We start from the raw sequence: 21,783 nt of genomic DNA on the forward strand, positions 1-21,783 counted from the left end.
GGCGGAGAGCCGCGGCCGAGGGGAAGCTCCCGCCGAGGAACTCCCACACAGTGGAGTTTGAGAAATACACATCCTGGGGCACGGCTGCTTTTCCCCAGGTAGCACTCGGTGCTCCATCTGCAGATTTTGTCTGCGTAGAAAGAAAAATTCGGCATTTTCCCCATATTTCCCCCCTACCTGACAGCCGCAGTCAGGCTGCTGGCCCCACCGAGTTCCTGGGCAAGTGGCCACCGGTGGCTAGTACGAAATGCGAGCTCTGCGAGCTCCTTGCCGCCTCTGCTTCTCAAGTGCCACAGGTCTGGCATATCTGCAGGTGCACCCACAGTTATTTTATGTGTGTTCGATATGCCCAGAACTCACTGGAGTGATAGTGCAGCAGTCTTGATGCTGGGCATGGTAACTCATGTAGTAAAATCATTTTTTCCCCTATGCATTTTACTTTTATCAGCCACTGGTAACTGAGATACGTAGCCCTTATGTTACTGGGATTCGTTGCTTTTACAAATTTTAGCACATCAGTAATATAATCTGAAAATCAAAATTTTGTTTACATTTTTTAACATTGACTATACAAGCAGAGCTTTCTGGAGGCATAATTTTAAAATGTGAGCATAAAGTAAAGTTGCATAAAATAAAGTTGCAAAGTAAGCAATTTTCTTCTTGATCACCTGTACTGTTGGCCGACCTGAGTGAGAAGCACATTCTCCAGTCAACATACATTATTTTTTCACTTTGTGTCCATGAAATATGACTCTCCACAGGAAGATAAAATTAGTCTAAGTGTAACATAATTGTTGGAATATTTTTATCAATTTAAACCAGAGACTGCTAATTGAATATCTTTCAGTCTCTCTTAGACTATGTTATAGTTGCGAGATGCTGTGATGCATATATAAATTTTGCTGTGCATATTAATTTAGACACTGAATATGCATATGTTGTGATGTAATGAATCTATATTTATGCCGTGTATAATGCTGACAAATGTACTGTATGTTGTTAGGCAGTAGAGAAACAGCTGAAGATCTGTGGCTTTAAGAAGAATGTGGATGTCTTAGTATTATATCTGGCTGGACAGTAAGTAAAATATGCTTCTCGGTTTGGATTTTACTAGAAGTAGAGCACACAGTAAACTGTAACCTTTCATAGTGCTTTCTGTATAACATACTCTCTGAACAGAATTTATATGTTAAGTACCAGTAAATCTTATGTATACCTAGTCCATACGTGTTGTGAAGGGAGAAGTGGTGAAGGCACACTGACATACACAGCAGAGCTCTCCTCAGTTAACTGTATCAGCCATAGGTGCACAATCTTGCTTCAGCAACACAGAATTTCTCCAGGATCTGTAAGTTCACAGAGCATGAGCTTCTTCCTCAGGGAGCTGAGGAGGAAGGCTTAACGGGCTGATCTCTGCCTATTCTAACTGACTCATAAGGCTGGGTGGAAAGAGTGTCAAGACAAATGAAAAAACAGGACGTGTCCACTCTAAGATCAGCCAAATTTCTGCTTTCCCTGAAGAAATCTGTCATTGTAACAACAAAACTCTTTGTTAGCACCTTTTAAATTACCTGCGCCTCTACTACTAAGGATTGAAGGGAGGGCAGGGCAACATGAAATGAGTACAAAAGCACTTGTTTGGGTCTGGCAGTGCTGATCAGAGAACTGATCTCTGGGAGCTTCATGAAACAGCTTAAGGTGTAGGGCAGATGAAGAGAAGAAGCTATGCTGAGTGAAGGAAGGCAGAGCTTTCATGAACCTGTGGGTGATATAGGTTGATAGAGGTGTATGTTGTAGGATGAACATGCTGAGAGGCTACGATAGAAAGATGGATATATGACATGGCATACTTCAAAGTTTTTGGAAAACATACTTTGAATTTCTGGCCAGGGCATGATTCCAAGTGTTGCATACCTCTCTGCAGCCTCACAACTGCATCTACTGTTTTTACAGTTGTTATCATATGTAAAGAGCTCAAGTAGTTTAATAAATCGGGGGCAAGGTTTTCTAGGTCCTATGAATAATAACAAAACAAAACAAAACAAAACGGTCTTGAGGGATTTCAGTGTTTTTAGTAGAAATCAGGTGGTCTTGAAAATCTAAATGTGCCCACTAGTATCCTTAAATTCCTTAGCAAATTTCCTGATTTACACCAAGAAAGCATTTGACTCTTTATGAAAACGTAAAACATATAGTTACTGTCAAAATTATTAAAATATGTATGTTAGAAAGAAGAAAACATACCCAAAAAATCTAAGAGAGAAGCTTAAATAGTAAGAAATTACAAGATGTGTAAATATATTTTTTTCTAAACAATACAAGAAAATTATAATAATGTGTATGTGTGAAAGAATTAAGACTGTGCATACAGTCTTAATAGACACATGTTCTGATTTTAAATACTTCAATGTGTACTTCACTGTCTTTGAAATATTTTTAGGTATGGAATAAAAAGAAATGTTCACATGGCTGATACAGAAGTGATCTGTCTTCCCATGAAACCGTTTTGAGAAAGATGATGCAAGCTGGCTTCTTTGATGAATGTGGAAGAAATTAATTCCTTTTATTCTGTATCAATTTATATAAACCTTAAACATCAGCCAGTCTCAGTATCAGATCATGTCTCTTTAACTGTTGGTTTGACATAATTTTCTGCTGGCTGAAATAAGAAAATGGGAAAATAAAAGGGAATGAGTTTATATTTTTAAACCACTACTATGAAAAGGACATGAAAAAAAGTCCTTTTGGACACTGAAAGTTGTCATCCTAGGAAAACTGATTAACTTAGCAGTAGGTAGGAAAAGAGTGCCTCAGGCCAAAAAGGATCAGTTTGTAAGAGACATGCAAAGTCTGGAAGGCATACAGAAAGGGCCTGGCTCTTTTAAAATGTTAGAGAAATTAAGCTCTACCTGAGGCAAATTAAATGCCTTAACACCAGAAAAAAAAAACAACAACCAAAACAAACCAACAAACCAACAGATCAAGGCTTGGAGATAATCAAGATGAAGCTGTTACTAGGATGGGAGTAAAGCCAATTATCATGTAAACCTGTAAACTAGGTATAGAATGGCAGTGACAAAGAACATGAGGGAAATTTTTGCTTTCCTACTTGAAAAATAGCTCAGGGGTGTGCAGGTAGAACTATACAGAATGAGATAGTAGCTCTGTAAGAGCTCACTGTGTCCTGTCAACACTCATCTGCTTGTATAGATTACTTGCAGTAATGTATTTTCTGTTAATTTGTGACAATAGACACATAAATACATATTTGCAGGGCTTGTTTTTGTGGAGGATTTGAGGAAGCCAAATAAACAGTTTAACAAAGTAGAAGCATGGGATACTCTGATTTTCAGAAATAAAAGAGAATAGAAGTACAGCATCTCAACTTTGTAGGGTGTGCTCTTGAAGGATTTTGTTTTTAATTGCAAGATCAGAAAAGGTGTCTGCTCCCCCTTTGTCTGTCTGGAGTGTACGCTGGAAAAAAAAAACCCAGACATGGGAAACTAGAGACTAGGCTTCATGGCTGGAAGACAAGCAGATCCTTTAGGCTGATGGTATGAGATTAGGTTTTATCAATGCTGCTAGTTCTTTCTGAAGCATTGTCCCTAGTCTTGTAATGTGTTAAAATCCATGAGGAAAGTTTGATTATGTCCGTTAAAAATTGTCATGTAAAGGTCATCTGTAATTATTCTAGTGGAAATCAAGTAATGAAAAATAAGGAGGAGCAGTTAGTAAAAATTACTCAGCAGCTCGGTGATATTCTCTGCTTAGTACTTAATTTGTTATTTATAGTAAGCTCAAAGTGCTAGATACACAATTAAACACCAAATCTTACCAGCACATAGGAGATAGGTCCAGCTTCAGTTGATGTGCAGTTAAATATAAAACAAGACTGTTAATGAATATGACTAAATACGAGGACTGCAGAGAAGAGGGGCGAAAAAAGGGCAAAAGGTCTCACAATATGCACTAATGTGAAAATTACTAAGAAATGTACATTGATGTGCTTGGTGTCCATCTTCTGTTGGCTTCTCTGGCACTGTGGCTGGACAATCCACACTGCAGCTTCAAACCAATTTTCAATTTAGGTTTGTGTCCCCAGGATACCAAACTTCTCCTGTGTTCTGAGCAGGATTTCCACAAACTGCAAAGTCCATATGGGATTCATACTCCCTGGGAAAATAAATGCTGTTAATGGAAAACAAAAAAGTACCACTTAGTTTGTTCCCATTTCTTTACCACCTGCTGCTTTCAGGTGTATAGAATGCTTACACTGTCTTTGCTGTACTGTTCTTTGCATCTTTCTCTGCTGTGATTTCCACAGAAGTGTGGCTTTTTAGTGCCTGTGTAACATTATTTATTAAAATACCAACCATTTATAAAGTGATTAAGCACCATTAATGTTATGAAAATTTTAACTGTTTTTTTTTCTTCCATCAGGGGACTAAGAAGTATCCCAAGTCTATCATGGTTTCATAGGTTAAGGTATTTGTGGATTAACAACAATAAGGTAATAAGGTATTCCTTTAAAAAGTAGAGCAGTGCATCTATATGCCATTATTATTATTTCATAGTTTTTCTAACATAAAGTATTATTGCCAAGCTAATAAATTATTTTTAATCTCTATGCAAATTTAACTGATTTAAATATGCCAGTTTTGAAGGAATGGTATTTTTCTTCACAGAGTGTAAGCTGATTTATTTTCTGTTAGATTCACGTCACATTTTTATAAATCCTGTGCATTTAAGAAGCTGAAGTTTTGTATTAATATCTTGGGAATAAAAAGAAAGATTGAGTATATTTTGAACTAAGTTATTGGCAAAATTGCCTGACTGACAGCATACTGATACCTGATGTCTGGGATAGCAGTCTCCAGTGTAGCTCATAGCAATTCTACCCTTGCCCACCAAAGTGGGTGGCTCTTGGAACAGACCGAGGGGTGATCTGGTTGAAAGGTTTTCTTAAAACAACTTCTGGGCTACCTAGTTTTTCAGGAAAGAAGTGGACTGCAGGAAATATGTCGCTCTTTTCTTATGCCCTTGCAGACATGCATAGTTTATTTCCTGACAAGCTGGTGGTTGAGGTGAGACTGCCTTTTGTCCTCATGCACATGAGAGTGACAGATAACTCTTTCATATGTGCTTCTCCATGTGCAATGCTAGGGCTGATGGGGTGGCTTCTGCTGTTATGCAGCATCTTGTCACCTAAATCTGTTTGATTTATGAGAGATTTCCAGGTGAGTGATCAGAGTATGACATTGGGCCCCATTGTTTTCTCTTGTTTCCAATACGATGTACGATCCTAAGCCATAGAGTTCCACAAACCACGTGTACTTTCTGCATCTGTGCAAATCTAGATTATAGCACTTATTATATCCTGTAGGGCTTTTAAGACAATGCTTTGTCAAAAATCTCTGGACACTACAGTTTCCAGCCAAGTCTAAGCACATTGTATCTTACACAAAATCACCTACTTGACAGTAGAATTAAATTTAGAAATCTTTAAATACATAGCCAACCATTTTTAAATGGTTGAATTGAATCCAAACTGTCACCAATAGCCACTGGTAATTAAAAAGCAAGAAATGTGACAAACACCACAAATATCTAACCTGCTTTTAGATGTCTTACTGTGCTGTAATTTACATGACTTTCGCAGTGGGCTTAAGTTCTTAAAACTTCAGAACTTCTTGCTCAGGTTAACAAGTAGCTCTGTGAGCAGCAGAAAAAAAAAAAAATACATTCCATGTCACTTAGAAGTGTATGTGTATCTGCTGCCTCAGGCTAACATCAATTATATAGCATCTTACGTCAACTTCATTGAAAAACCTCTAGATATCCAACTATTTAAAAAAAAAAAAAATTGTTACATTAAAAAGTTGAACTAAAACCACAGGTATAGTAAGGCTTTCCCTTGTATTTCTAAAGGACAGTAAGGCATAAGAAGAAACAGCCTGATGACTAAGCTAACCATAAAAGAGAAATAAATATGATTTTTGCACAGATATCACTTGTGTACCTAAGCAGAAACAAAGTGCATGCGTCTGTTTTTCTATATAAGCTGTGTGGATATGTCACTTTTTTTATAACTTGTGTGGAGAAGGCACTCAGTGGCTTTCTTAGGAGAAGTCTCAGCTAAACGTTGTAACTGGGGAGCATATTTTTCTGAACTCAGGTGGTCTATGGTCTTTTTTTCTTTCCTTAAAAATGCATTACAATGATTTTGTCACAAAAAAATAAGTGAATTTCAGATGATCCTAAAATACCCAGATTTGTCAAACACCACTGCATACAATATGTGTGTAGGGTTTGCATTGTGCAAGATACAATAATAATTCTGCAGAATAGGATTTTTGTTATTTGTAAAATATTGCCGTTTTCATTGAAACATTTTCTGAGGTGAAGCAAGACTCGGAGAATGGTATTCTTTTGAACTTTAAAGTATCTTCATTCGGAGGATTTCAGACATCTTTAAGAATGGAAAAACTTCTGTCTTCTTCTAACTTTCAGATATTGTTAATGCACAGAGCGCAGCACATTGGTTTTAAACTTAGGGGCACAATTCAAAGACTGAAAATCTTTCCCCCTCTAACAAATAACTTTGCATCACAGAAATCAAAGTAGTGACAGGAATAAAATTCTGCTTGTTGTTCTTACATTTATACCGTAAGATAAATACTTAGGCACGGTTAGTACTCCCAGCTCTCAACTGTTGTAGTGGCCGGTGTGGAGTATCTCATTGCATATGCCACCTTGCATTGCAGTCAAGATAAGATTAAAAGTGAGCTTCTCCAAGCAAAGGGATGAGATTTCATAAGGACTGAAGATAACTCTCAGTTGGGAACTATCCCCAGACATACATTTATTTTTTTTTCTATAATTGTCATTGATTCTGTAAATCTGATTGTCAGTTTTGGAAATTTAGAAGAAATATGTGCCCTTTGGACATGCTGATGAAGAAATATTTTTAAAATTATATGCTTGGCTTATTCCAAGGTTATATTTCAGGACTATTCATAAACCAAGATAGAATTATTACATCCTACAAAGGTGTTCTCACAATAAAAGATATTTCAAATGTGAATAGAAGTATAACAAATATGAAGACCAATAATTCAATGAAATCTGTTTCCAAATACAAATATTAAATTAGTAGTTGAAGAAATTCAGTAAGACTGTACTATTTTTGATATATAATTAGTATTTCTAATGAAGGTTCATCTGTCAAGAGAATCCTTAGACCAAGGGTCTTAAACAGAAATAAAAGAAACTACCTATAGTTAAACAGTTTTGAAGAGACTATGTTTACATTCCTCCAGAGATAAATTTAGATTGACATGTAACAGTTTTCCTAACTCTAATTTCAGATTCAAGATTTAACTTTCTTGATCAAAAACTATTGTTTGACTGAGCTCTATCTCAACAATAATGAACTGACAGATATATCAGGTACCAGTCTTCCCTTTTTGGAGTGTTGAACAGAGGCTTATGCTTTCTTGTCTGTGTATTTGCTTTCAAATTTACAAAACTGGATGACAACAAGTAACCCAAAGGTTGAAAACTCCTATGTATGCATAACAATACATGTTAATTAATAGAGATTTAATTGTTCCACCATACCTGACTGGCAATGGGGTGAAGATGTAAAGCTCTTTTTACAAGATGATTGGTAGTCCTCTTGCTGATGCGGTACCTTTGGAGAGCCATTTGTGTTTATATGATGAGAAACTGATAGCAACTGCTGACAGACTTAACACAAAAATAGAAGGGTAATGAATTAATAAGTTGTCCGACATGTAAGGTAGTCACTAAGGTTCTGCAACTTCCTCATGAGATAGATACTTTTATAATTGGAAGTATTTTGCAAAGCTAACTGCAAAACTGCTTTACTGTAAAACATTGGTCTTACACAACTATTTTGGTTTTGCTTCTCTTATAAAGTGGCTGCACCAGACTAGTGAATTTGTAAATGAAGAGGGCAAAGCATAATAAATTTGTGCATGTTTTAGACATTTCAGATGTTAAAATTTTTCTTTTCTCTGTCCCTATAAAATGTTGGGATGAGAAATTACATTGATTACTTTCTGTGAGATTTTGAGAAAAAATGAATGTTTGAAAGAATGAAACATGAGCACGAGACAATACAGAAGATAACAAAATATGGGTAAACAGGGCAAGTATCTTGGTAGAGAAGTGTGGATGAGAAATACTGTGTAGAATTTGGAAAATGAGATGTGTAAGGCTGATGTGGTTTGAAGATGTGAATACAGAGTCTGGGTCAGCCACAACATTTTGTAATAATTTTTTAATACATTAATAATTATTTGAAATTGTACTATTTTCTAAGGAATTCTCTATTTATTGCTTGTGAAGCAAAGGTAGTATTAGGTCACAGTAAAAGGAAGTGAAAAGGAATTAATCTAAGATTACTGGATACTAAGATTACTTCCTATATTGTAAGGAAGGAAGCAAAGGAAGGAGGGAGTAAGGGAGGGAAGGAGGATGCAAGGTGTCGCCAAAAGGCAGGCATAGGTGAATAACTAGAATATCAAATTAATTGTGTGGCATAGCAAAATAATTATCTAATAAAGGCAGTCAGGTGTGGTAAGAATTATTTTTTTTTTTAATTTTATTTCAGGTGCTCTGAAACACTTACGAGCCTTACAGATTCTGTTGCTTCACAACAACCAGTTAAATAAACTTGGCAAAACAGTGAAGGAATTGAAAGGAATGATAAGCCTGCAGACCCTAAGTAATACCTTATTTTTAATTTGCACAACAGTGAGTGGTAGTTTTTTAGTGTTTCTTTTCAGGACGTTTCTTGTCTGTTTCCACATCATTTGCCAATAGCTTTTGAAGCTAATTACCAATTTCCACCAAATTTGACAGAAGAGAGAGATCATGATCAAGACATTATCATTCCAGAGAGTAGTTCAACTAAGGAAAAACTGCCCAATGAGTTCAGAAGTTAACTCTTTTTTTTGTGCTGGCTAGCCAGTCTCCTGGGTAAGTAGCTTGGAGACAGTCAAAGCAGTTCACTGCTGCCTTTTTGTAAGGCAAAACCAGAGTAAGTTGAGAAATGGGTGTTACTGCAGTTGATAGTATGAGTGATAGGTTGTAGAACCCAAATTCCTGCCTCATTAATTCTGTTGCTCATAGAACTTACTTTCTGCATCTTTTTTTTGGCAAGCTGTGTGTTTCTAGATTCTAAGAACAAGTATACTTTAGACACCAAGTATAACAATATCTGTTAAGCAGTATACTTTTTGATATACTGGCTGGAAATGAAAGTAGCATAGTTTCTAAAATTTGAAATTCAGTGATACAAGACAGCATTGGCACCACTAAGTTACATTGTAAGAAGTAGCTTCCAGGGAAAGCAAGGTGATATGCTATTAACCTCTTGAAAGTGAAAATGTAAGCAGGTTTTTTTCCATGGTTCCTAAAAGAATGTCATCACAGGTGATACCAAACACTCAGTACTAAAAAAGTTTTGCATCTCAGTGACACAGTTATTGGAGGTAAATGTCATCAAGCCATACCTCCTTTTGCATCCAGAAAATGGAACATGTTATTGCAGGAAAGGAAAGTATGGCTTGAAAAGTACACTTGCAGTTGAACTTGACACTGCACCAAAATGAAAAAAAAAACCACATAATTTGTTTAGGAAGACAACACACCAGCAAGGTTATTATACATTTTTTCATTACATGCAAAATTGAAAAAATAGTCCATATAGGAATGCAGTTTGTTTCAAGTGAGTAGGCAAGGTCCAGACAGACAACCTATGTATGAATGGTGTAGTCACTTGAATTCAACGTTACAGCTCTACAAATGAATAAGGAGCTTCAACAGGCACAGGAAGTTTGTTGTACTTGTTGCATCTGTGGGAAATAGAGACAAATAGCTGATAGTTGGAAGTGCTGCTGAGTTATTATGAACGGCACTCACAAAGACATAGAGAATACTAGGTGCATATTGGGCTGGTCACCATGAGAGAAAACGAAATGTTTAAGAAAATATACCAGTCTACCCTGATTAAAAAAAAAAAAAAATAAATTGTTCTTCAGTTCAAAGATATGAGAGTAAACAGTAACCAGTGGAAGAAACTTAATAACATCATATTTACAGTCATTCTTTTTTGACCTTTGCAATCATGAAAAAATTGCGAATGTTCGTTTCAAAGAGATTTCATATTAATGAGTTTTCAAATTAAAAGGAGTCTATTGGTTTAGTAAAATGCATTGTCATATTTGAAGGAATTAACAGCAGTAAATGAACAAAACAAAATTTCAAAGTGATATCCTACATATGATATTATGACATCATTTATATGCCTCCTTCTAATATTATGAAATGTGAAATGGGTGCAGAATTTATACTGTGTAGCTTTGAAAAGGGCTGTGCCCATAATTCACCTTTATAGAATAAAACCTGTTTTGGAAATGGCAGAATTTTCACTCTTGTGAGGTAGATCTTTTTTATTTCTGGACAATCCAATTATCAACTCCCACTTACTAGCCTTCAGCAGAGCTTTTGGGTGATTATTTTGTAGTGCTTGGGGACATTAAAACAATTAAAATGGAGCAGTCTGATACACTGTTATTGTTCACTTCAGAAGTAGCATCCAGCTGCTAAAATGTTTCATTTCTTTTCCTTAAAGGTGTCTGGTGATTTTCAGCCAGTGCCCTGCACTGGATTTGTAGCAAAACACTATTCTTCATCAGATGTTTAGGGAAGACCCTCAGTTTCTAGATTTACTGGATGGGTTGCTCACAACTGCAGCCTTTTGGGAAATACAGAGAACTTCTCTATGGGCTCACCTTGTGCTGACATCCCCCTTTTGGAATCCAAGATTTTTGTTATGTACTCTGTAAATTGTCTCAGCTGATTTATTTTCCACAGCTGATCACATCTTGCTGCTAGTCCTCAGAAAACTCTTTTTGTTCTTCACCACGTTTCTACTGCAGTAGTTCCTTTTTGCCCCATGTGGGATAGGCACGCTGTTTTCCTATACTCCAAATAGAGAAAACAGACAAAACTGTGGAGGAAGAAAGCATTATCCCTAATTTGTAGAAATAAAATTGCATGCCCTTGACAAGAAAGTAGATAGCAGAGCCAAGAATTGATCCCAGATGTTTTGTAAAATAAGACCATCTTGAGCCATACAGTAGTTTGATTTACTGTAAGAATGAGCAGTAGAAAAATTCCTATACTCCAAAACAAACCTACAAATCAATGTTGATGGGGAGGGACGTGCTCCAAGTAGCATCCAGATTCAGAAGTACTTAGAACTGATCCTGGGTTGTGCCTTGGGAAAATCTCTTATCAAGTCTTCATCCCATTCAACTACCAAACGTACCTTCTTTTAGAGATCTTTCTGAAACATTTTTCTATCTGGAATGCTCTCACATATTTTCTAGACTCAAGAACAGGCTTATCAGATATGGTCTTAAAATACTTTGTGATAAACACTTTCTAGAAAAAAAAATAGCTAAATATGACTTCGTTTGATAAAAATGGAACTTTCTTTTACTGCCACCTTGTGGGTCTCTTAGTACTTCCAAGTACAGTGATTTAAATTTTTTTTTTTTTTTAAAAAAGTATTTTAAGTTCTCTGAACACACGAATAGATGTTTTCTATGTAGGAGTTACTAAATGCCCATTCTACTCATACTGCACCCTCAAAATAACTGTTAAATCTCACCAAGCACAGAGCCCTCTTTGGGAGACAAACTTACCCTGAAGAACATGAAATGGCAGCTTGTAGTTTACAGATCTCAGTGGAATATTTCCAGACTTTTTTCTTTTTCTACTATCTCTTATTTGCTTCTGCAGTACCATCTTTCTTTGCCTAACTGCTAGAATTATATATAACAGGATTTTTTGCCCTAGAGTGAATATTAACCACAGCCTCTCCTCAAAAAGAGAAAACCAGACCTTGGTACAATTTTTCAAAATTATAAATTTATCTTTTTTTTTCTCTGCTCTTATCTCAATATAGCAGCTACCTGATTATTTTTACTGTCTCAGAAGAAAAGCATTTGTAGAAGGAGAAAAATAGCATTATTATGGTTTTCATTTAGAAAAAAAAAATACCCCAAAACATCTGGGTTTTTGTTAGCTTATCTGGCAATAAGCCAGTTTCTGTTTTAATCACTCAGATATCACTTCCACAAAACAAACTGATCTGACATGCCAGCTAGGGAAGTGTTGCACATCTGGCAAAGCAGCAGCACAGTCAGCAGACAGATCCTGTCTCTGTGTTGCAAAGGTTTGGTTGTTCAGGTAACATTAAGCTGAACATAAGTATTTTAGGCAAGTTGCTAACAGGCTTTTGGAGCTTATTACCTCAAGAGTTAGTGGGACCCAGGATATCAGGAACTTAGGCCTTTTTAAACATTTTATCCTTTAAGTTTCTTGAGTTTTCAAACTCATCATCTGTTAAAACATCAGAAGATGGGGGATTTATGTTTTATATCGTGCCTGTGGGATAAAACCTTTATATCAGCTATGAGAAAGTCTTTAAGCGTCCTAAAGCTCATCTGGCTTTAATAACTCTCTCCAACTACAAATTTTGTGTCTTACCTTTAAGTTGTCACACCTACAAGGCTACTATTATTTAAAATAGGCATCACCTAACAATATATAAGAAAATCAAAGGCAAACGCTTCGTGGTTTTGTCTGTGTAACATAAAAAATAGAAAAAAAAACTTCAAAGGTTTGGAATGCGTGATGGCACCTTTACTCGGTTATTGCCTGTGGCATTTTGCATGCTCTGCAATAAGCCAACTCTTGCAGTCTGTGGTTAGTTGAGTTATTTTGTATAAAGAAATAGTTGTTTGTTTACCCAGCTTAAGAACATTTTGAATTTGCTAATATTTTGTACAAAATCTTTGGCTACTAGTAATCTTTAATTTTCCTGCTTTGCTAAGTTAGTTTTTCTTTGGCTGAATTTGGCTTTTTATGATGTTGTTTGTTTGTTTCTGTATACATTTTGCAGACCTGTTCCATAACCCTTTGGCACAAGACCCAGACTACCGGCTTTATGTGATAAACTTCCTTCCTTCAGTGCAGCTCCTTGACAGGAAGCGTAAGGATTGCTTTCCTCTTCTCACAGAGCAGTGACAGTTGCTTTTGATTTTGGTTGGTTTGGAAAAACAGACAAATTAATCTTGCCTGTTCTTTTATGTGCGTTTGTTGATACAGATCTAATGAACAGATACCCATTTTCCAAAAGATTTGTCAAGCAAATAGAATTTGCATGGCATCAACAGTTTACTTTGCCAAATGCTTTTGGTTTCTGTCTTTTTAAATTGTGTGTCTTGATCTCGTATCTTGGTCTATGTGTTTTTGGGTAAGAGATAAAAGGCTGTGCTTAAAAACATGTACCTACATTTGTGCATTCAAATTAGTATATTCACCTGGGTGAGTGTGTTTACTCAGATATGGATAATATCCTCAACTATCTACATGTTTCTGTACAGTTTAAATATGTATTTGCACATTTCTTGATGAGGTACATAGTGACCATGCTTTCAAATATAGATCTTCATAAATCATCAATTTCAGAGCTTGTCTTCTGTAAATTCTACAGGGGGAAAAAAAAAAAAAGTCTTGGGAATAGCCAGGTGATAAATTGGTCAATCCATAAACATGCCACAGCAGACCCAGTAGATTTACTTCAGTGACTTCAGTGACTTTTGTTTGTGGTGTTTGGAGAACTGTGTGATTGGCAGGAGGACTGAAAATTTAGACTAGAGAGCGCTGAGAAAGGTGTTGATTCCTACCCCACCTCTACCTTATAAGAAAATAGCAAGGAAAATGCAGTCTTGAAAACCTGCTCCCAGTCTCTAGGAGAATCGGGATGCAGGACTTGAGCAGTGCAGCCCCAGGAGGTCTGCAGGTGCTGGCAGAGTGGGTAGCTCTGTCATGAAGGAAGGACGGTGGATGGACCACAGCATGTGTCAGGGGCTGATGAGGAGCTGCTGGATCTAACCACATGGCCATTTGCTTACACATTAATTTTGCACTAGTACCTCCAGTCTCTGAATATTTGGTCTTGTGTTACACCTGTGCTTAGCACATCTGTCAGACTGGATTGCTAGTGATCTTTCTTGACTAGGGTGTGATGACTGAAGCTTAATGAGCTGGAAAATCCGTGTTGCATTTACAGCTCTAGAAACACTTCCGTAAAACTTCCTGCAGTTAATCTAAATACAGTTATAGTGTAATCAGTCCTGGATTAAGACTTGAGACACTAATTTGTATCAAGCAGTAGCCTGGACTTGCTATTTGCTGAACTATTTCTCTAACCTTACAAAGCTGCTTCACCATCTGTGGAATGTTAGCACAGCATGGTCCTAGCTGTCTCCTGTACACAAGACACGTGCTTACTCTTCTGTTACCTCCAGGCATGACTACTGCAGTTCCTTCCTAATTGGTCCCCTAGACACCACAACTTGAAAATTTCCCTGAATCCAAAATGCTTCTGTCAGAGTTATTTGTTCTAAGTCTTTAGCTCACTTCTGTTCCATAGCTGAGGTACTGGGTTAGTATGCAGTTCATATCACTGATGTTAACATCCCCTCTTTGAGTTGATAGTCTCAAACTCTTTGTATAATATTTCAAGTTATTTTTTAATTAAGTGAAAAACAGGAAAAATTGAGGCTTTTGTTTTGATTGCACTCTTACAGTTTTCTCTATAATTGTGCAATGAGAATTGAACAGGCCTTGAACCAGGAATTGGGTTTGCTGGTCATAGAGAAACTTCCAAATCTTTACAGACTTCTGCAGTAGATCTCACTGAAGTGTTACTAGAAGTCTTGCTTTCTAGTTTCTTGGTGTGAAACCTCTGATCCTACTGCACCCAAAAGGAATTAAAATATTTTATTAGACAAGGCTTAAAGCCTGAGGAAGTATCACTCCATGTTCACCTTTTGAATCGTTGTTACACTGCTATCGTTACGAAACTCTGCACAAAGAACATGAATCACCTTCTGCATGATAGATAATACAAGTCTTTTAAGTTGGTAGAAAAAAATTTATTTTTTATATCCCTTTTAACAGCAGTTACACAAAGAGAAAGGGAGTCAGCACTCCATCTTTATAACCACGAAAGGTCTTGGGTTGTGCAGTCAATAGCTTTTGGAAAGAGAGTAAATATACCCCTGGGGACTACAGCAGGATCTAGCAGATACACTCAGCGAGCCAGAAGACCAGTGATGCCCTCAGGTATTTATAATAATGTGAGGAAGATCATACAGTTTTAGGTGATTTGTATTAGAAAAAGTTCTTTTCATTCATCTGATAAAAGCTATTTGTTTTAGTAATAAAGTGTAAGTGCATCAGGAACTCAACCAGGTTGCTTCATAAAGTAAGTAGCAGTAGTAGTGGCAGTAGTAGCAACAGACAACAAGTTAATCCTTCTAGTAAGAGTATTGTGGCAAATAAATTCTAGTCACTCTTTGTAGTTACAGAGTTGTCTTTAAAGGTAGCTGAACAAACAATTTTTTTTTTTTTTTTTGTCAATGTGTATGCTGTGAGTGTTTAATTTAATGAAAAACATCTCAGTAAGTTTCCAGGGTGAGTCTCAGAGAGAGATCAGCATCACGGAGTTTTGATGCCCTCTAGTGCTTTTATAAAAAAATCTCTTGAAAAAAGTATTTTCTTCTAAATAGTGTTTTAACTTTTACATATCTTGCTTAGTTTTGTAAGCAGATTTCTTTTTATGCTTTCCAAGCCAAGGATATTTTAATGATGTCATCTAATAGCATATGAAGTAATTTTTAGACTTACTAATTTGTAGGTCTGGAAGACAGCATGATCCTGGCACAAGAAAGCAGACGAATAGCACCTGGAACCTTATGACTTGCACTGTGTAACAATCCAGAAAACACCTTAAAACATTTAAAATGAACATTTAAAATCATCTGCTGATTTTCAGTTCATTTGAACAAGTAATTTAGGATCAGGATGGTAATCCTCAGTTAATCCAAGTTCTGTACATTCATTGTCTCAATTTCAACTTTTTATTATAGGTTGTGAATTTGGAAACCACAAAAAGAAGTAAGTAATTTTTTTACTTCCTTTTTTTTTTTTTTTTTTTTTGCATCTGTGAAGTATTTACTTAATTTCTTCTTCTCCTGCCTAAAAAATACCCTAACCAGGGAAAATGTCTGGTAAAAATGAGCTTTTGAAACATTTACTGGTCCTCTGTATTGAACATTGTTGCAACTCTATATTATTCTGATAAGAGAACCTACCTGTTGCTGTCGGAAATTTAATATTGAAAGGTGTTCCACATTTGGAAATGGGTATATAAAAATGCTATTTATTTATAAGATCAAATACTGGTCACTAGAAAAAACATGCTTTAAATATTAGAGCATCAGAATAGCTGTTCTATATTATGGCCCAGACAACTTTCTCCTGACTGGCTGTTCAAAAGTGCATACTTTCTGGAAAATATTACTGACTTGTAGAATGAAACTTTTTTGGTCTGTACGTCAGGTTACTTTTATTCTGTTTGGTTTCAAAATCATAGAAATAAATGTAAAAATTACCTCTTTTATCTCTGTGTCTGAACTGAGGCAGTACAAAGGTTGCATTTTAATGTAGTGACATTTTTACATGCTGCCTTTGTAAGAGTGAATTTACAGACTTCAGACACCAGGCTTGTTTATACTTGCTAGCTTTACCTATGAAAATATTTCCAAGATTTATTAAAAGAAATAATAAGAGCTTACATATGATGATATCCTTTAACAATTTGATTTTATAGAGCTACTCACTTTGAGTACAGCTCTTTACAGTCAACCTAATTTATGCTTAAAAATGAATTATTTCCTGCTTTCAGTAGCGTTAGCCACTCTCACTTCTACTATAAATGTATTTCAAATGATTTATAGTGTGACTTCATTCCTTAGAATCCTGTGACTTTTCTGACCTTTTCTCAATTTGTTTTGCTTTCTTAAATTGGGTAAAAGAAGGAGACCTCCAGAGAATTTAAAAGTTTAACTCCTCACTGCTAGCATCATTGTGACTTCAAGCTTCACTTTCTACACAGAGTGTGCATGGAAAATTACCTCCAAAGCAGTTTGGAATCATTCAGATAAGAGTGTTTGTTTTTTTCTTTTTGTAGAGCACCATTTGAGAACCCTGAAGATGCTGTTTTACTACGGGCAATGAAAAGATCTCTAATGGAATTTTCCTGTGTTGACTGGAACGAAGTAGCCACCTGTCAAGAAAGACGGCTTGAGAACAAAGCAGAAGAACCCTGTGAGAAGCTGACAATCCAATTTAGATGACTGCTTTCTTCCTTAAGAAATTAATGATTCCTCTCTCTAGTGTGGAGATAAACCACTGAAGTAAGTTAGTATCTCTATAAACTAAGTACACTAAAACATGCATCTAATTAAATGAACTTCCTGAAAGAAAAGTATTAGTGTAACCCTCCTTTTATCATCAGATATTTAATATGGAGATTGAAGAAATTAAGAAAATGAGTGATAAATAGTGGCAATGTTACAATAAAAGTTGCTTGAAATGCAATTCTGCCATAGTTTTGTTATCATAAATTATTAACACTAAACAGCAAGTTAATTTTTAAGAAACTACAGATAAAGAATTTCATTCGATATAGTTTCAACTGGAGAATTAGACTTAATATCTTCGCTGGCAGTAATTTTTCTTCTTCCATCTAAGTAAAGATATGAGAAAGTGACCATTAAGCTTTTCTAATTTCTGAAAGGGATTAAAGTTTTGATTTGCTGATTTTTGTGGTGCTTGAGTGCACTGAGAACTCTTAGTATTATGAGGTTACTCGTTTGATCTCACTACAGTGGAACCGTAACCTCTTAAGCACGCTGGTATGGAGCTGCTGCCTGTGGCTGCTGATACTGTCCCAGAATGCAGGCCTCTGCTTACTGGTCCTTTTGGAGAGATGGGATTCACCTTACACAACACACTGCCCCAGAACTGCTGACTGGTTTTAACATACACCCTTTTATAGCCACGTGTCGTATGGTAGAGCCTGTTACCACTAAGGAAGGTAGCGGGAGATGTGCACATAGATGCAAAATAATACATTTCCTCACATCTTTCTCTCTCCATTCTGCCAAAAGTGTAAAGTCAGTGCTGTCTGACACACCAAAGCCCTTCGTCAGCCTGTGGCTGTCTTCTGAGTTCCTTCTTTCTCTCCTAAATTAGCACAGACTCACAGAATAGTCTAGGTTGGCGGGGATCTCTGAAGCTCATCTAGTCCAGCCTTCCTGTTGAAACAAGATCCAGTGTCCTGTCAAGGTGAGTCAAATATTTCCAGTAAGGGAGGTACCACCACTTCCTGGCAATCTCTTTCAGTGTCTAATTAGATTCCAGAGCATTTTCCTTATATTCAGATGGAATTTGATCTGCAACAACTTGGGCCTGTTAGCTATTTTCCTGTCACTGTGCATCCCCCATCTTCTCTGTAACTTCCTCTAAGTATTTTAAGACTATGATTAGATCTCCCTTCTAAGTCTTTTCTCTGGGCTGAACAAACCAAATTCCTCCAACCCTCTGATCATTGTGGTGGCACCCTTGATGGACCTCTCTTGTTTTATAATGTGTCTTTTGAACTTAGTTGACCAAAATGGGACATAGTATTCCAGGCATGGCCTAACAACTGCCAGGTTAAGTGACGTAATTACACCTTTGACCTGCTGGCTGTACTAAACTGTTGTCTTCACCGATGCATGGCACCATTTGCCTTGGGTGCTGCCAGGGCGTACTGCTGGCTCCAGGTGAGCTTGCTGCCCACCAGAATCCCGAGGTCCTTTTCATCAGACCCAGAGAGCTCCCAGTCTGTACTGCTATTTAGGATTGCTCCATCCCAGACACGGGACTTTATCTTTGTTAAATCTCCTAATTCCTTTCACCTTTTTGATGTTAGATTCCTTCCTTTTGATTTCAGCTTGCCTGTTTTTCTTCCTTAAAGTTCCCTACTTTTTATAAATGCTCTTAAATTAGCCACATCTTAGTGGTTTTAAAAGCTAGATCAACACCTTGGTTTCAAATAGGTTTCAAGAATGTTTAATTTCTCAAACCGAGTCAGTCTACAGAGAAGGTAGACCAAACTAAGCTTCAGCCAACATTTTTTCTTAAAGAGGTCCTAAGCAACTATTAGGATTGATTAAGTGTAATCCCTAGTTTGCCTTGAGTCTTTTGAACTCTGACAGCTGACTATGCTGATGGACAGAGTCTCTAATGTAATAATTTCACTGCAGCAATTTCACAGTCCCAGAATCTCTAGATTCTCACCGTGTCCCACTTGGAGCTAGACTAAAGTAGTAAGTGATGTCATTTTAGAGTATATTTCATCGATTTCAAATTTTGGGATCAAATCAGGGGCACAGTATTTCTGGCCTGCAATATTTTTTCTGCCCCATCTTCTTTTGATTAAAGAAAAATTGAAGCAAAGAATTGTTTCAGTTTTCTGCTCAGACAATGCTGCAGTGCAGCATTTCAACATAAAGCACTTCACTACAGGATCTTTTTTAAAAATGAATTTAACGTCTTCCCCAAAGAATATATATTTTGAAAATAAAATATACATTTTACAGGGGTAACTGTTAAAGAATTTTAACATTTTCATTATTTTTAATCATTAATTAATAATTTAATTTTAATTATTTTCTGTAATCTGAGCGTGTAGATGGGCTCGGAGAAGACAATGAATTATACATATATCATCTTTGACAGTGCTAAGTCCATCAGAACCTCTTAGGATTTTTTTTCCCTTAATGTTTCACCCAAGTGTCCCAGGAACACATAGATTAAACAAAAAAAATTGACCATGGCACCCCAAAGCTCTTTGTCGTAATGCTCACTACCTGTTCACATTGGTAGTTGGTGTATGTCAGCTGCTGTCCAACAAGCCACAAGTCAGTAGAACCACTGACTGCCAACATGCCCACCGTACTTAAAAGGCAGCATGTTCTCTGCACTCATCCATTTGAGCCTTCTCAAAAGCTTTGAGTCTGCTTTAGAGACATCATTGAAAAAGGAATAACATCAAGCTATTTATATACAAGGACTTACTCAAATTACAAAGGTAATTTCAAGTTTTGCTGAGAATTCCCATCAGTTAGATGGAGAAAAGCCTTGAAAACCTACCTACATCAAAAATCTAAAGTCATCTGAACATGAAACATTCAGTTCACTAGAAGATATGCACTCAAGTAGCTTCAGAAGCTTTTATATACTCTTAATTCAATCCGATTTCCCAGGATGAAAAGACAGTGGATATTAAAAACCACTGAGCCTAAAAGTGAACTAAGGAGCAAAACCTATGATGCAGCAGGCCAGACAGACTCACAACTGCTGTTCTTGTATCTAATAAACAGCTGGAATTCTCTTTTTCCCAGGGGAGGGGCAAGAAGTCTTTCGACGCACAGACCACTGCAGGTACAAGAGATGGTGTGTTGGCTATGCACACCACAGGTGTCTCCCCACTTAGAACCTTTCCTGAAGAACTGGTAAATTGCATGTGCATTTTCTTTCTACTTTAAGTTCCTTGGCAGTAATGTATCACAAGAGGTGTCCACCCATTCATTACTACCCAAGAGCTCATCATTACCCCAGGTTTATGCAGGACCCACCAAACATGATCTTCAAACAGAGGAACTGTTGCCAGCTCAAGCTGAGGAGGCAGAGGTAGGTCTGGAGTGTCAGTGCACACCAGGACCCTAACTTGGGTTGCAGTTGCTTCCCTCTGAGGGGAGACAGAGGGACACGTGGCAGCCTCTGCTCATAATGACTGTGAAACCTTTCCAAGTTAGAACAAATGCAGTTCCATAGTCTGTGCCAAGGATCCCACACTTCACACCTACTCCCAGAGTTCAGTACTTTCTCCTATTGCTTGGGCTTTTCCTCTTTACCAAGAGAAAGCACTGGCTGGCAGAAGGAAAGCAGAGTTTGTGCTGTGGGTTTTACCACACTTCTGAAGAGTCCTTTGCCCTCAAGGGCTGGCATTCTCAGAGAAACCTTGAAGTGCAACCCATCCCCCCCAGCCCCAAACACCATGTGTAGAAGAGGGAACCAGCTGCACTTCTGCATTCCCAGGTCCCAGAGCAGACAGTGTCTGCACCGTGACTCCGTATCCAAGTTCCAGGCAAACGCCTCTCGCGTGCCAGCCGTCATGAAATTAAACTTGTACCCCTACGCCCCAGGAGGCCCATGCACGTCAAATGACAGTGTTGCCACATGTCCCAGCAGGCCTTACAGATGCAGTAAACAGTTTGCCACACAGCTTCCTTCTTTTAAAAAACTTCCCTTTATTCCTCACAATTAATACTTGAAATGAAAACACAGGTACATTCCCTGCACAGGTGCATGTATGCATTTGCACTCTTAGAGATTTCAGCATGTTAAACAAAAACTTTCAATATATTAAATAGTAAAAAGTTAACAGCATTTTACCTCTGTTTTAAGGATGGTCCTTTTTCCTCTAAGTTGAAAGATATTGCCATGTTCAAACCACCAGTTATTAATAAAAAAATTAGAGAATCTCAACTTTTGCCATCCTTGTGCAACAAGCGATATTTTTGGCTGTGGCATTCCCATTGATTTCATCACAGTAGTAAATTTGAGTGAAAACAACATAGTTAAGAGAAGCTATTTTCTAGATAGTGTATTTAGTTGAAAGCCTAAGTGAAATCCTAATTGTACCAATTCACACGTGAATCTTCCCATCTAATTCACTGCGACTCAAGTTCAGCGTGAACGATATTAAGCATCTTTTAT

General features: G+C 37.1%; 1 protein-coding gene across 1 annotated transcript; it reads left to right on the top strand.

Moving 5' to 3' along the window:
* Nucleotides 1-184: 184 nt before the first annotated feature.
* Nucleotides 185-17,309, top strand: LOC103771221 (leucine-rich repeat-containing protein 72; the record flags this gene model as incomplete). The annotated part of the gene is made up of 8 exons (XM_008938511.1): nucleotides 185-296; nucleotides 1,004-1,077; nucleotides 4,441-4,510; nucleotides 7,368-7,449; nucleotides 8,639-8,752; nucleotides 13,004-13,093; nucleotides 16,041-16,068; nucleotides 17,144-17,309. Coding segments are annotated over 8 exons (736 nt in total), but the record flags the coding sequence as incomplete, so codon positions are not given.
* Between the last annotated feature and the right edge of the window lie 4,474 nt (nucleotides 17,310-21,783).

The sequence above is a fragment of the Merops nubicus genome, unplaced genomic scaffold (genome assembly GCF_000691845.1).
Source record: "Merops nubicus isolate BGI_N331 unplaced genomic scaffold, ASM69184v1 scaffold39324, whole genome shotgun sequence".
NCBI lineage: Eukaryota > Metazoa > Chordata > Aves > Coraciiformes > Meropidae > Merops > Merops nubicus.